Genomic DNA, 16,117 nt, shown 5'->3' with positions numbered 1-16,117 from the left:
AGCACTTGAGTCCACATCTAGGAATCATAGTGGTTTCAGGTCTAAGAGCGATATACATTATTATCATTGTGAGAATATCTTATGACAATATCATAACATACTATGTAGTATTCTCACGGTGGGTCAATCCAGTATAAATATTACTCCTAATACTTATACCTATGTATAGACTTAATATCTCATATCTATGACCCATGAGATGCGGTCATCAGTCTACATACATAATAGTCTCGATGCTTTATTATTATCCTTTATTCATATTAAAGCTTTGACTACGGATGCATTTAAGAATAGCGTTCTTTATGATAATTTAATCTCATGATTAAGTCACACTTAATTATATTATTACACGAACTATCTATTCTAAGGACTTTATTAACATTACATAAATATAATAAAGAGTGCCATATATTATTCAATAATAAAAGTCATGATACATAAGATAAGTTTAACATAAATTATTGGCCTCTGGGGCTTACACCAACAATCTCCCACTAGCACTAGAGCCAATCAGGCATAAACCTAATACCCATAGATCTAGTATGACCATCATGCTTCTGCTGGGCAAGAGCTTTAGTAAGTGGATCATCAACATTCTCTAATGTTGGTACTTTGCATATTTTAACATATCCTCTTTCGATAATCTCTCGAATAAGATGATAGCACCTTTGTATGTGTTTGGATTTCTGGTGAGATCTAGGTTCTTTGGCTTGTGCGATTGCTCCATTGTTATCACATAGTAATTCAATGGGATCCACAATACTTGGAACTATTCCAAGATCAGAAATGAATTTCGTAATCCAAACAGCTTCCTTTGCGGCATTAGATGCAGCAATATACTCGGCTTCTGTTGTAGAATCAGCGACTGTTTCTTGCTTTGAACTCTTCCAGCTCACAGCACCGCCATTTAAGCAAAACATATATCCAGATTGCGATTTAAAGTCATCATGATCTGTCTGAAAACTAGCATCAGTGTAACCAATTACATAGAGCTCTTCTTGACCTCCATAGATCAAGAAAGTATCCTTAGTTCTTCTCAAGTACTTAAGGATATTCTTGACAGCAATCCAATGATCATTGCCAGGATTAGACTGGTATCTGCTCGTAGCACTCAAAGCATACGATACATCTGGTCGAGTACATAACATAGCATACATGATAGACCCAATTGCTGAAGCATATGGAATATCACGCATTCGATCCCTTTCTTCGTTAGTCGAAGGGGATTGAGTCTTTGATAGATTTATACCTGACGACATAGGGATGAATCCTTTCTTGGAATCATGCATATTGAAACGTCTCAGGACTTTATCTATATATGTACCCTGACTTAAGCCAAGCAATCTCTGTGATCTATCTCTATAGATCCTGATTCCTAAGATATAGGAGGCTTCACCTAAGTCTTTCATAGAAAAGCATTTCCCTAACCAAGTTTTGATTCCTTGTAATGTAGGGATGTCATTTCCGATTAACAATATGTCATCCACATATAAAACCAGAAATGAGACTATGCTCCCACTAACCTTCTTGTAAACACAAGGCTCATCTTCATTTTTAATGAATCCATATTGTTGTACAGTTTCATCAAAACAAAGATTCCAACTTCTGGAAGCTTGCTTCAATCCGTAGATTGATCGCTGTAATTTGCATACTTTCTTGGGTGCTTTAGGATCACCAAATCCTTCAGGTTGTGTCATGTACACATCCTCAAGAAGATTTCCATTAAGGAAAGCAGTCTTGACATCCATTTGCCAGATTTCATAATCATGGTATGCAGTGATAGCAAGTAAGATCCGAATGGATTTAATCATTGCAACTGGTGAAAAGGTTTCATCATAGTCTACACCATGAATTTGTTTGAAACCTTTAGCAACCAATCGTGCTTTGTAGGTATTAACCTTTCCATCCATGTCGATTTTCTTTTTGAAAACCCACTTGCATCCTATAAGATTAATTCCTTCAGGTGCTTCAATCAAGTTCTAAACTTGATTTGTGTACATGGAATCCATTTCAGATTTCATGGCTTCAAGCCACTTCTCAGATTCAGGACCAGTAATGGCCTCTGTGTAAGTCACATGCTCATCTTGGTCCATGAGCAATACATCACCCTCTTTTGATATGAGATACCCATATCTCTCGGGTTCTTGACGTATCCTGCTAGACCTACGTGGTTCTTGTGTTACTGGAATAGGAATTTCTGTCACAACAGTTTGTGTATCCTGTTCCTGCTCCTCCATCGGTATGTCTTCACTTTGTGGGTCTTGAACTTCTTCAAGATCTACTTTGCTCCCACTGATTCTTTTGGAGACAAAATCCTTTTCAAGAAAGACTCCATTTCTGGCAACAACAATTGTTCCCTCAGAAGGTTTGTAAAAGTAGTATCCTCTAGTTTCTTTAGGATATCCCACAAAGAAACATTTATCAGATCTTTGTTCAAGCTTAGTAGACATAAGTCGTTTTATATAAGCTTCACAACCCCAAATCTTTAAATGTCCCACATTGGGTTTTCGACCATTCCATATCTCATATGGTGTCTTTTCTACCGCTTTGGATGGAACTCGGTTAAGTGTATAAGCTGCAGTTAATAAGGCGTATCCCCATAAGGAGTTTGGAAGTTCAGCATGACTCATCATTGATCGGACCATGTCCAACAAGGTTCGATTTCTCCTTTCGGAAACACCATTCCATTGTGGAGTTCCAGGAGGTGTGAGTTGGGACAAGATCCCGCATTCTTTTAGATGATTGTCAAACTCTAAGCTCAAATACTCTCCACCTCGATCAGATCGAAGCATTTTGATTTTCTTGCCTAGTTGGTTTTCTACTTCATTTTGAAATTCCTTGAATAAAGTAAATGATTCAGATTTATGTTTCATTAGATACACATATCCAAATCTACTAAAGTCATCAGTGAATGTGATGAAGTAGTGAAAACCTCCTCTAGCAGTTATGTTTAGGGTTCCACACACATCAGTATGTATGAGACCTAAAAGATCACTAGCCCTTTCACCTTGACCGGTAAATGGAGCCTTTGTCATTTTCCCTAACAAACAAGATCGACATGTTTCATATGATTCAAAATCAAAAGAGTCCAAAATTCCATCTTTATGGAGTTTGGAAATGCGATTCTCATTTATATGGCCTAAACGACAAATGCCAAAGGTAAGTCGGATTTAACTCATTTGGTTTCATCCTCTTAGCATTAATGTTATAGATAGGCATATCAAGATCTAGGATATAAAGTCCATTAATCAAAATTGCATTAGCATAAAGAATATTATCCAAATAAACTGAACAACATTTGTCCTTTATTCTAAAATAAAAACCAGCCTTGTCCAAACAAGAAATTGAAATAATATTCCTGCTAATGGCAGGTACATAATAGCAGTTTTCTAAATTAATTAAAAGACCACTAGGTAAGGTCAATACATAAGTTCCAACAGCTAAAGCAACAACTTTTGCTCCATTGCCAACTCTAAGATCGACCTCGCCTTTTGCCAATGCTCTACTCGTTCTCAGGCCCTGCACATCAGTACAAATATGAGAACCACATCCAGTATCTAATACCCAAGATGTAGAAGTAGACATATTAATTTCTATAACAAAAATACCTGCAGAAGTAGTAGGAACATTTCCATTCTTCTTGTCTTCCAGATACTTTGGGCAGTTACGCTTCCAATGCCCCTGCTTGTTGCAGTAGAAGCACTTGCCTTCCTTAGCCACTCCTCCAGTAGGCTTCAAAGCTTTGGTTGATGGCTTGGCAACAGATTTGCCTTTGACATTTCCCTTAGACTTATTAGGCTTCTTATGGTGCTTTTTGGACTTGCCATTATTAACCATTAAAACGGCAGCAACCTTTCCCTTTCCCTTCATATTTTTCTCAGCAGTTCTCAACATAGCTGCAAGCTGTGGAAGTGTTTTGTCCATGTCATTCATGAGAAAGTTCTGGACAGAACTGCTGAAGCTTTCAGGCAACGATTGCAAGATAAGATCAACAACAAGTTCCTGCTCAAGGACAAATCCCAATCGAGCTAGGTTCTCAGAGTACCCAATCATTTTGAGCACATGAAGTCCTACGGGACTTCCTTCTGACAGCTTGGTAGATAAAAGGGCCTTAGAGACATCAAACCTTTCATGCCTAGCCTGCTCTTCATAAAGAGTCCTTAGATGTCCGATCATATCGAACGCAGCCATCCCTTCATGCTGTTTTTGCAGCTCAGGAGTCATGGTGGCTAGCATGATGCAAGAGACTTCTACGGAATCATTGAGATGCTTGGTATGAGCATTTCTTTGAGCCGCAGGAGCTCCAGCAGGTGGTGCCTCAGGAACGGGTCCATCAAGCACATACAGCTTTTTCTCGTGGGTGAGGACAATCCTCATGTTACGGTACCAGTTAATAAAATTTGTTTCAGTCAATTTTTCCTTTTCAATGAGTGATCGCAAAATGTTGTTTGAAGCGTTATTGGCCATCTACAATTTTAAAATATACAAAATAAGTATCATGAAAATAACATATTTAATTTGGCCTTTAATTAAATACGCTCCCACTATTTTACTTAAATCAAATGATCTTCAAACATTTGACTCGGAAAATCCCGTTGGAAGATTTTCTAGTGGATTGAAATCCTTATTTCACCTTGCTTTAAGTCAACGGGGGCTGTACTTAAAACTCAGCTATTTAGGTAGGAACATTTCCAATTGTATCCTATACAACTTTTAAATCAATTAGGTGAATAACTCTTATTCAAATCTATCATATAGATGTTGCCCAATTATAGCTTCTAAATTTATTCTAATCAAATTAAAATTAATTTAGTTAAGTTAGACCCAAAAGAATAACACTTGGGTAAATTGGATTACCGCACCGCAACTTACTAGTATAAAATATGCGCTTCACGGAGGCAAAACCCACATATTCGATATTAGTCTTGAAGGGTGTTAAACTTTTGGAAAGCATGAAACTTAATATTTTGATTTGAAGGATTTTTATTAAGTTTGATCTCACCTCACCACGGCTTATATATCATATATATTCGCACTCCAATCATAACATGCATAACAATTATACAATAATAAAGTGACATGATTATGGTCATCCTAACGCTATGACTCTCTCAAGCCAATGAGAGAATCTAAATTAAACCTAGAAACGACCTTGCTTCTCTAAGCTTGACTTCCAGGACTATCCTAACGTCTTGAGCCCTATTACCTCCTTGCATTCTATTTACATTACATATGAAAGAAACTCGTTTTACATACGAGGGAGTGGATGAGAAGAGAATGTACAAATAGAGATATAAGAGAGAGGCACGACACGCATGCCGTATTTCAATAACCAAAAGAAAAATAAAATAAAAGGACTAAGGACATAATCATTCACATGATAACAATAACAAACACACTTTTATTATTATTAATTATACCTTATAATTAAATAAATTAAATTAAAATTCGACATATGGTCACCCTACGCAGATTAGCCGGGGTTCCGCTGCCCGATCAGCGGACGGTGGTTCCGCTAACCCTAATTCTGCAAACCCTAATTCTGTCATAACAATCTGATATTGTTAAACAAGTACTCTGATTGTTTATTCACATATCATGTTCGAGTCTAGGATGCTTCACCAGAGTACATAGAATCGGTTACGAAGCTCCATACATCAGATCAATTAATATGAACAAATATCATCTGACTTATTTAAACTACGATCAAATCCAGTATATCACATATATCGTTGTTATACAGAATTTACCAATCATGCTTCTGTCGATATGTATAATCGAAAAGTTTGATGTTCCACCAGAAACTGTTTCTGAAACATCAAAGCAAATCGAAAAGCCATGCACATAGACGTGATTGATATTATTATTAACTGCGTTTTATGATCGATCAATTATGTTCCTGTCGATATGTATAATCGAAACTTCGATGTTTCACCAGAAACGGTTTCTGAAACATCGAATCAAATCGAAAAGCCATGCACAGAAAACATAATATAATACGATGCCAATTTTAATTCTCTTTATTATTTAATTTCGTTCAATATGTTTAATCAAATTAAAACATAAAGCGGTAACAAAGCAATCCGATTCAAGGTTTCGTAATTGGCTCTGATACCACTGAAGGAAAATCAAATACAACTGAAGGGAGTAGAAGCAGCGGAATAATTTCGATTTTCTTTCCTTGGATCATTACGAAATTCAAACATGAATCAGTGATTGATTGTTACCTCGAAGTGTGAAATCTGAAAGCTGAAAACTGGAAACTGGAATCTCGATCACAGCCAAGCAAGCAGCAAGCAGTAAAGCCTCTAGCAAGTCCACACGAACAGTGCTCCTCCAAAACTCGGTGCTAGCCAAGGAATCAGAAGTGCAGAGAAGAGGGTTGCTTCAAAACGTGTAACCAAAAACTTCAGCACTAGGGTTCTATTTATAGAACTTCTAGTGTGCTCTGCAAGTCAGAAGTCACTATTGGGCTTCATTAAGCCCAACAACGAGTTTAGTAGTTTTGCTAACTAATTAGCGTCATTTACTAAACGCACCCCTTTATATAAGTCATACTTATATATTACTCTTTTGACTGTTCTTTGTGTGTGACCCTATAGGTTCTAGTCACGTTGGCAATAATATTAAATCTAATATTTAATATTATAAACAATGAGCGGTATCTAGCAACACATCATTGCTACCCAAGTGACAAGAATGTCAAGTGATCTGACGAAACCTTTCCATGATAATACTCATGTGTATAATTACTCCTTTGTCTCGATATCTTCATTGATCCCAAGGCATAGATATTTTGTCACCCTTGTATAGATCAATATTTATATTTCTTGATTCCAAAATATACTGAATAACGAATAAGTCCAATATCTTATATTGACTTAGTTCGGCATGGCCATGCAGTTTTACAGTCATATTTCATCAAGAGGCCTAAAGATATATCTCCTGTTTATGAGGAGGGACAAATCCCATCTAGGACACTCATGTCCCTCAGTATGATTCATCAAGTACCCATCAACCAACGTTATGGTTATCCTGTTACAGACAACGTTAGAATGGCAACAAAGCACTTGAGTCCACATCTAGGAATCATAGTGGTTTCTGGTCTAAGAGCGATATACATTATTATCATTGTGAGAATATCTTATGACAATATCATAACATACTATGTAGTATTCTCACGGTGGGTCAATCCAGTATAAATATTACTCCTAATACTTATTATACCTATGTATAGACTTAATATCTCATATCTATGACCCATGAGATGCGGTCATCAGTCTACATACATAATAGTCTCGATGCTTTATTATTATCCTTTATTCATATTAAAGCTTTGACTACGGATGCATTTAAGAATAGCGTTCTTTATGATAATGTAATCTCATGATTAAGTCACACTTAATTATATTATTACACGAACTATCTATTCTAAGGACTTTATTAACATTACATAAATATAATAAAGAGTGCCATATATTATTCAATAATAAAAGTCATGATACATAAGATAAGTTTAACATAAATTATTGGCCTCTAGGGCTTACACCAACACTAACCAGCTCTGATACCAATTTGATATCAGTGGGACATATAAGCAAATTAACATAAGCACACTAACATGGAGAGAACAGAGGAGAGACTTTATATTTTGAACTCTTATATTTCATTCATAAAACTTGATATGTCACAATGGTACAAGCATGGCCTTTTATAGGCAAAATACTAAGACTATTCTTAATGACTAAGCATACTTAGCTTCCAAGTAATTATACAAACATAAGACACCTAGTATCCATGTGTTGCTCTTTATACAACTCTTAATTGTTAAGTAAACTTAATGGACAAGTAAGTTACTAATAGCTAAGTATTAGTGTTCAATTCAAACTTTGCAACTTAAGTGGCAATCTTATCTCATAAGCCACATCATACTTCTAAAATCTTCTAGATTATGCTTGATTTAATTTTCTAACAAAGTTGTTCATTAAAAAATTAAACTACATATCTTAAAAAAATAAAATAATTCTCTACGCGATCCAACTAACTTAAAATCATCAACAACTAATTCAGAGCTAATACTTACACTAATTTTCCTTTCGATATAAATCGTCATGCTATCATTTAGAAACCCATTTCATTGTTGAAAAAAAAAAATCTCAGTTGTGGCTGTAGAAACTGAAAGAGTCATGATAAGGCGGAGTAGTCTTTCAATCAATAAGTAAATTTAATTCCTCTTAGATACGTTGCAACCAATAAGTAAATTTTTCGAACTTTCAACCAAGCTCGTGTTTGGTTGCAACGTATCTAAGAGGAATTAAATTTACTTAGTTGATGAATTCTTTGAACTTGATTCTTTGCGGGAATCACCAATGAATTGCCATAGTTGATAACACAAGTTATTAATTCTCTTGATCATTGAAATCCAAGGGATAGCATTTTTTTAAAAACAGTACAAATAGTATCCGTGAATGATATGAACTTAAGTTGTGATCCAAAGCCAAGATTATGAATGAAATTGGCCCAAATTATGATCCAAGTCTAATATTGTGATGATTTCTGCTCTTCTCCCAGTACATTTCGCTCGCGCCCTGTAGCCTTGCCGAAAATGCCCCTGCGTTAGTTAAGTAACGCAAGTGTTAAACTCTGCGTTACTTAACTTACGCGGCGTGAGTTAACTAACGCGGCGTTAGTTAACTCACGCAAGAATTTATCACTGTTTTTTTGAGTTCAAATTCATTCACAAGGTTCATTAACCCGATCACATGCTAAAAGGGGCAGTTTTAGCCAAAAGGAAAGTGAGAAACAGTAATAGCCAAAGGAAAGGTACCAGGTGTTGTATTTAAGAGGTTTGTTGGTGAATGATATATTAGCTCAACTGTGATTGGACCGCAGACATAAACCACCTATTGGACCAGTCTGGTGAAGCCATTGCTTTATGATTTATTAGCTCAACTGTGATTGGACCGGTAAATGAACAAACATACTAATCAAATATGTATTTGTAACACTAACAAGAGTTGGTATGAGAACTACAAAAGAAAATATAAGAAAAACAGAACATGAAAGCCAAGTTGCAACTGGCGTGAGTTAATTCACGTGGGCCAAAATAGCCTTGCATGAGTTAACTCAAGTAGCGTGAGTTAACTCACGCTGGATATAACACTTGCGTGAGTTTCGTCAGTTCAGCTGGGTGCGAGCGAAAAGTGCAGGGGGAAGAGCATAAATCTATTGTGATTGCTAAAGCCACTTTTGTAGCAAGACACATATCCATGGTGCATGTAAGACAAGTTGCATTTCTCATGTAATGCATTGTGGCAAAGTGGATGGTTGCAAGCATTGACATGTTGCAAGCTGCATGAGATGCAAGTGACATGTTGCACACTTGGAGTTTTGCATGGAAAACAAGTGGTTTGTTGCATGTAAGGAACTATGACTTACCTCTCCTATAAATAGCAAGGTCATTTGCACAATTTTACTACCCCATTCCATCAAGTAGTAACACAACTACAAGAATTAGAGCTTGTTTCGAGTGAGAGGAAAAATATAGAGAAGAAATATAGTTTCTCCTGTGAGGTTTCTTCTAGTGTTAGTATTCTCCTATTTCAACATATAAGGTAATTTGTCTCTCCTTGCATTTAGAGAGAGGTCTTGTAACTTCTTTCACTTACTGAAAGTTCTTGCCCTGAGGTTTTCCCCCTTATTTGTTGAGCGGTTTCCACGTAAATAATGTGTGTTCAGTTCCTCTTTTCTCGTCTCTTATTTTAGCTGAGTGATAATATTTTGTTACTCTGGTATCCAACAATATCAACATCAAATGCTTTATAACTATCCTTAAGAGTCAAGGCACAACTTAGAGTTAACAAATCCATTGTTTGCTCATTAATCTACTATTCAACTCAGCTATAATAAAAAATATTTTAACTTTAAAATAGTGCTCTATTGTTACCTGATTCACTTTAGGAGTAGAGCGTCTGAATCTTGTTGCTGAATGGAAATCATCGAGATCAGGAATCTCAATATCATGTCTTACACAAAAAGATCTCACATTAGCAAAAAAAAAAAAAATTATCCCATCCATCTTCTCACAATTGTTGAATAAGTGTTTTTGTGTTACGAACCAGAAACATTGTGTGAACTACATCTTGAGATTGTAGTTGCAAGGCTTGACAGATAACATATGTTATGCCCATAATTTTTTCATCTAATGCAAGATAAATATAGAATTAAATGACTTCAAGTAATTGCAAGCACTATCAGCATTCCCACTTGTAGAATATTGTGTTGCTTCCTTTGCAATATTTTTTTAAAACAAAACGAGTTGCTTCATACATACTTATCAAGCTACAAATAGAATTTAAATGTGATCCCTACGTATCTTAAGCTCGTTTCACAATACCAATTTAATTTTCACCTTTACCAAGTACAATCTCCTCAATTTCCTATAAATTTTCAATTTCTTTTAGTTGGGCAGCTTATAATTCATCATGGCGCTTAAGAGAAGAACAAACAACATTGACAATAAAAGTCAACTCCTCAATGAATATATGAATTGGTTTGACTTCTCTTGATGCAGTAACCAATGCAACATGTAATCGATGAGCAAACAATGTACTCCTCCAAAGTATGTAGTAAGGAAAAGGGAAATCTTTCATAAACAATGCTTGTAAACTGTTTCAATCTCCTCCAAAGGCTAGAAGTGCAATTAAGCTTATTTTCATTCATGTCTCCTTCTTTTTTTTATAATGTTTTCTAGCGTAGTGAACAACATACTCTTTAACATGATTTTTCAACAATTTTTTTTGAATTGGTTGAAATTCAAATTAGTGTCATTAAATCATAAAAGTTTCATGTAGATTTAGTAGGACTCATTTGAATTTCAACTTATTAGAGACTATGTATTAAAAATAATGCGTTAGAGAGTATGTTGCTAATAAAATTCATTGTGAGCGGTGCTAACAACATACTCTCTAACATACTTTCATTTTTCAAGCGAAGAATTTAATCCAAACAAAGAATCAATTTATATTCATATCTATATCTAAGTGAAAGAAAACAGGAAGGCACCTATGAGACTCATGTTATTAATTATAATATGAATTTTTTGGACAATAGTACTATAATAGAATATGAAGTTTTTGGACTACAATACTATATAATAAAATTTACACCTCAAGAGGATACTATTATTAGGTTTTTATGTTTCCACTTTGCGTATAATAATATGAGCACCATATTGTGGCTGAAGAGTAATCACAGTTGATGGAGCATGAGCATAGGTTGGTGAAAGTTCAAATGAAAAATGTTGCAAAATAATTGACAATGCCATCTTTGCTTCCATTAGAGAAAAGTTTTGTCCAATGCAAATTCTAGGACCCCATCCAAATGGGAAAAATGAAACTCTTCCATTTGTTGCTTTGGAAATTCCTCCAGAAAATCTCTCAGGATTGAACATCTTAGCATCATCACCCCATAGTTCGCAGTCGTGGTGAACCAAAAGAATTGGTAAGAAAACCTCCACTCCAGCAGGTAATGTAAGGTTTTCAAGTTTCATATCTTTCTCAACATTTCTAGCAAGGCCCATTGCTGGAGGGTATAATCTAAGAACCTCATACAAAATCATGGTGACCTATCACAAAAAGGTTTATGTTACTGGTAAGTGTTACAATTGTTGAAGAACAAACTAGTACAATGACTATAATTAACACCTAAAAGTTGCATATATTCAAGACCAAAAAGCATGATTATTTTTTTTTTTTTAAGACCGGAATAGTATACTAGAAGACCCAAAGACTCAATAAGAATAGCACAAGCCTAGACAAACAGGGACTATGAGGCTTAAAGTAGTACAAGCCCAAACAAGTTTTACTTGAGGTGAATTTCACTTTTTTCCAACTACCGTTGGCCGTGCGACAATGAACTATCGTTCGACTCTCCAACAGCAGTTAATTGTCGTTCAACACTATTAAAATCGGTTAAACCGATTAAAATGTGATTGAACTGCTGTAGAAATTGTCGAACGACAGTTAATTACCACTGGTGAGCCGAACAAGAGTTTATGTTTAGGAGAAATTTAAGAATTGAGAAGAGAAATTTCCTAAACTCATATCCTTCAAAGTGCAGATAATAATAATACAATACTTACAATCTTTAGGTTATTTAGCCCATCAAAATCTGGTTTTTTGTCACCGAAGACATGTAACACTTCCTCCCTAGCACGTCTTTGCCAATCAGGGTACCTACTCAATAATATCATTGTCCAAACAAGCAAAACAGAAGTAGTCTCTTGGCCTGCAAAGTGGAACAACTTGCATTCCTCAACTACATCATCAAGACTCATTCCAACATTCTTATTGTTGTTGTTATTTTCAATTTCCTTATCATTTGATTCAAGAAGAATACTCAATAAGTCATTCTTAGTGGATTCACCAGCCTTTAATTCTTTCTCCCTCTTGTTAATCATATCTTTAAGCGAAGAGCTTATTTCTTTGTCAATTTCATTCATCTTCCTATGCACAAATATAGGCAGAAACCTACAAACAAAATATGTTGCAATAATCACAGAAATTAGAGACATAAAAATTAATAGGCTTTTCGATCAAGATAATGAACGAAGTGATATATAAGGATGATTTGGAGGCCGAGATGAGATAGTTAAGGAGCAGAGTGATAAAGAAGTCGATAGTTCGCCACTGCTAGCATAATATCAACAATACCGTTTTAAAAATAACTCTAATCAAGTACAATGATATAAATAATAGTCTTACATCCATAAAGGGATAGTAGATTTCATGACAACTTTTGTTATAAGTTCAGCTTGCTCTCTTTGAAGTTGAAATATTCTTTTTCCTTCTTCATAACTACTTCCAAACGCTGTTCGAGAAATAGCATCACTTGCCAAATTCTGCAGGGAAGGCCATACGTCTATTTCACATGATCCATCTGAAGACAACATTTCTTCCCATTTGCTAATCAAATCATTGCAACTTGTGAAGAAAGCCGGGGTCATAATCTGTGGTATTTCATAAAGAAATGACTAAAAATTCAAATTTCAAGTCAAACTGTTAATATCGAACTAACCTTCAATTGTTCTAAATGGAAAGCAGGGTTGATCAGCCTTCTATGCTTGCTCCACTTATCTCCCCAATAACTAGCAAGACCACTAGCTAGTAGCCTAAAAATCTTATAATTAGTCTTTGGGAAGTCAGAAATCTTGTTCAACACATCTTTTATTTGCTCAGGTTCTGTGAGAGTTAACCAAATAAAAGAATTCTTTCCTGCATATAATAAACAACTCTATAAGAAAATAGGTTTCATTCGCCTCTCTCAAGATCTGGATTCACTGCTCGTCAATTCACCCACCACATTTTTTTATTTGCTTTCGCACTCGTACACAAGTTCGAAAAATTGGGCACATGTATGTGGGTGTCTAGTACTGAATTTGGATTTGGTTTTAAGGTTTTGATTTCTTTACCCTTTGATGTTGTAGAGAATTACCCATTTGGATTGTTCCTATGTTGCTTTAACTTTGTAAGATTCTATGTACTCCGGTTTTAGTAAATTTTCTTTTTAATTAATCTACTTAAGGTGTTGTAGATCCATCCGCATTGTGCCCTCAAGGCACAAGTTAAGAAGTAAAAGTAGAAATGTTTTATTGTAATTAATGCATTTGAATTTAACTTTTTGACTTTTAACTAATTGAATGCACAAAATTTAAGAAATAATTTCTACATTTGGGTTGCTTAACATGTGCCCCAAGGGCACAAGTTAACATGACCCAAAAATAAATAAAAATCGATCCATTACTCTATATGAGAGTTTCTTCAATACAGTCATAAAACTACATGGGATTCCATACAACCTTGGAAAGAAAATGACCCAATTAATCATATATCACGTGCTTGATACTTCTAATTGATTGGTCTAAATTGGTGGTAGCTAGACTGCCTGTGGTAGTGCTACGAGACACATGCTTAACATAATTCAAGGTATTAAGACGTCCAACCAAGATGGATTCAAGTGGTTAACATACTTCATTTAAAGTTGAATTTTACGTACATCCTTCTTTCAAAAAAAAAAAAAAAAAAGCACATCCTATCAAAATAAGTTCTTTTTTGGTGGTGGTCGGTAGGGGTGGCAAAACGGGTCTAACCCATCGGGCCGGCCCGCTTGGCTCGCTATTTTTGGCGGGCTGAGTCGAAGTTTTGAACTCGCTTTCTATAGTTGGCTCGGCTCGTCTCGTTAAAATACGGGACGGACACGGGCCGGGGCGGGGCGGCCCGCTTAACTCATTGGAAACGGGACGGGCACGGGGCGGCACACTTAACTCGTGTTTCAATTTGTTATTTTGAGACTTATTTTATACTTTGGATCTATTTTAGTTGTTGGATTTATTTTGAGACTTATTTTATGCTTTTAGATTTATCTTGGTTGTTGAGTTTATTTATTTTTGAGACTTATTTTATCCTTTTGGATTAATTTGGTTGTTGGATTTATTTTATGATTTGTTTTACGTTGCGCATTTGCCTTAATTTGCTATTAATTATGATGTTGAATTGGACAATTTGTTAATTATATTGTTTTCACAAATTTACTTGCTACCTATTCTTTTATATATTTTTTTTACGATAAAAGTAACATATATAGTTTTATTTGTAACAATTAAGTTGTAAAAAAAAATCAATTTTTTTTGTTTGGCGGGCCGGCCCGCCAACTCGCAAGTCCGCCACTAAACGGGGCGGGGTGAGATTTTGGACTCGGCTCGTCTCGTTTTTATCGGGCTTAGACGGGGCGGGCCGACCCGCTTTGCCATCCCTAGTGGTCGGGGTTTGAACCCCGGACCTTTGCATATTATACCAACTGAGCTAAGCTCACAAGGACCTATCAAAATAAGTTCAAATCAGTAAGATCGGACGCCAAAAAATTTTCACTCCCATATTTATTTCTTTTACTAAAATTATTAAATTTTCTAACATTTTTTGAGAAATTATCATATTGTATTTTTTTTATATTCTACCATAACTAGTGAGCACTTTAACGTATCTCCATAACTTCAGTCTCTTAGACTTGCTATGAGACTAATCATTTAAACAACAACAAAACATATATTTTTTTTTTATCAGAACTGAACTAATTTCTAAATAAATGATTTCAAAATATATTCATTTTATTGAACAATTGAGTCAAACAACATATATCAATCTCTTATCCAAAAGCAAAAAGTGACATTAGGGAAAAAGAAAATTGAGCAAAGTATAAACAGTATACATACCATGAATTCTAACACTCTCATTATAGTAGGGAATGACACGTGGCGTGATATCATCGGAGAGATTCATGGATTTTGATTTGGCTTCCTTTTCCATCTTAAAATACTCCTTCATGTCCCCAACTAAAAGCCTATATGGATTCCCTTTAAGGCCTTGTTCTTTTAAGAGCTTCTCTAGCTTCTTTGGCTTCAACCACAGCCAATTCAGCACCTTCCAAGACCATATCAAACCAATGATGAGAATTATGCCTGAAACCCATTCCATTTCTCTGTTTGTAATTGGTGAATGAAAGTATACAGAATGTGACAATGAAATAAAAAGGAAGTACAAGTGTGAATACAAGAAATAAGAACCGTAGATTTTATAGAATTTGGGTGGCTTAAACTATGATGTCCGGCACGACTTTCTATGTTATACTTTTGTTCTTTTCTAACCGAATTTGTATTTTTGTGTCGACAAGGATTGATATCAACAAGTAGATAAATCCACTTTGCCGCACAAGTGTGTGTATATGTCTGTCTATATATATATGGGTTATGATAGAAGACATCTTTTATGAAGGTGTCTTTTATCAAGTTACTCTATGAGCATTTGCGAAAAGACACCAACTTACTTTTAGGAAGGTGTCTTTTATCAAAGTTATAACTAAAAAGTGAAAATCACACCTTAAGGTGTGACTTGATAAAAGGCACCACCAAAGGGTGACTTGTAACATAACCCTATATATATATATATAGAAACGATATTTACTTAATTGTGTGACAACTTTGACAATTTTAGTGACAACTTCATATTATGTTTTACTTTATCTTTCTATTGCTTTGATTTTTGTATCAATGCCTTTATTTATT

The 16,117-nt window shown here is 35.2% G+C and overlaps 1 protein-coding gene across 2 annotated transcripts; it reads right to left on the bottom strand.

Annotated features, from left to right (window-relative positions):
• Positions 1–11,043: 11,043 nt before the first annotated feature.
• Positions 11,044–15,646, bottom strand: LOC146949295 (cytochrome P450 72A68-like). 2 transcript variants are annotated; one of them, XR_015027216.1, is made up of 6 exons: positions 15,269–15,646; positions 13,078–13,274; positions 12,765–13,009; positions 12,143–12,530; positions 11,132–11,626; positions 11,044–11,097 (listed from the first exon to the last, which is right to left on the bottom strand). XR_015027216.1 is itself a non-coding variant. In XM_085745362.1 (5 exons), the coding sequence occupies exons 1-5, from the start codon at positions 15,528–15,530 to the stop codon at positions 11,195–11,197; spliced, it is 1,524 nt and encodes a 507-aa protein (XP_085601488.1). In that variant the 5' UTR covers positions 15,531–15,646; the 3' UTR covers positions 11,044–11,194. The 2 variants fall into 2 exon arrangements, 1 of the variants encoding a protein (XP_085601488.1); XM_085745362.1 differs by having other exon boundaries at positions 11,044–11,626.
• Positions 15,647–16,117: the final 471 nt, after the last annotated feature.

This window comes from Medicago sativa, chromosome 2, assembly GCF_051527215.1.
Source record: "Medicago sativa cultivar Bolivia chromosome 2, Bolivia_mono, whole genome shotgun sequence".
In the NCBI taxonomy this organism is placed as follows: Eukaryota; Viridiplantae; Streptophyta; class Magnoliopsida; order Fabales; family Fabaceae; genus Medicago; species Medicago sativa.
This window is presented reverse-complemented; position numbering and strand designations above follow the sequence as displayed.

What these genes read in the sequence shown, in the direction of transcription:
- LOC146949295 (XM_085745362.1), bottom strand. Translation starts at nt 15,530, where the DNA reads ATGGAATGGGTTTCAGGCATAATTCTCATCATTGGTTTGATATGGTCT. An exon ending in TCCATTTAGAACAATTGAAG is followed by an intron (nt 13,010 to 13,077) that starts GTTAGTTCGATA and finishes GAAATACCACAG; the next exon opens with ATTATGACCCCGGCTTTCTT. An exon ending in GGCTAAATAACCTAAAGATT is followed by an intron (nt 11,627 to 12,142) that starts GTAAGTATTGTA and finishes TTTTTGTGATAG; the next exon opens with GTCACCATGATTTTGTATGA.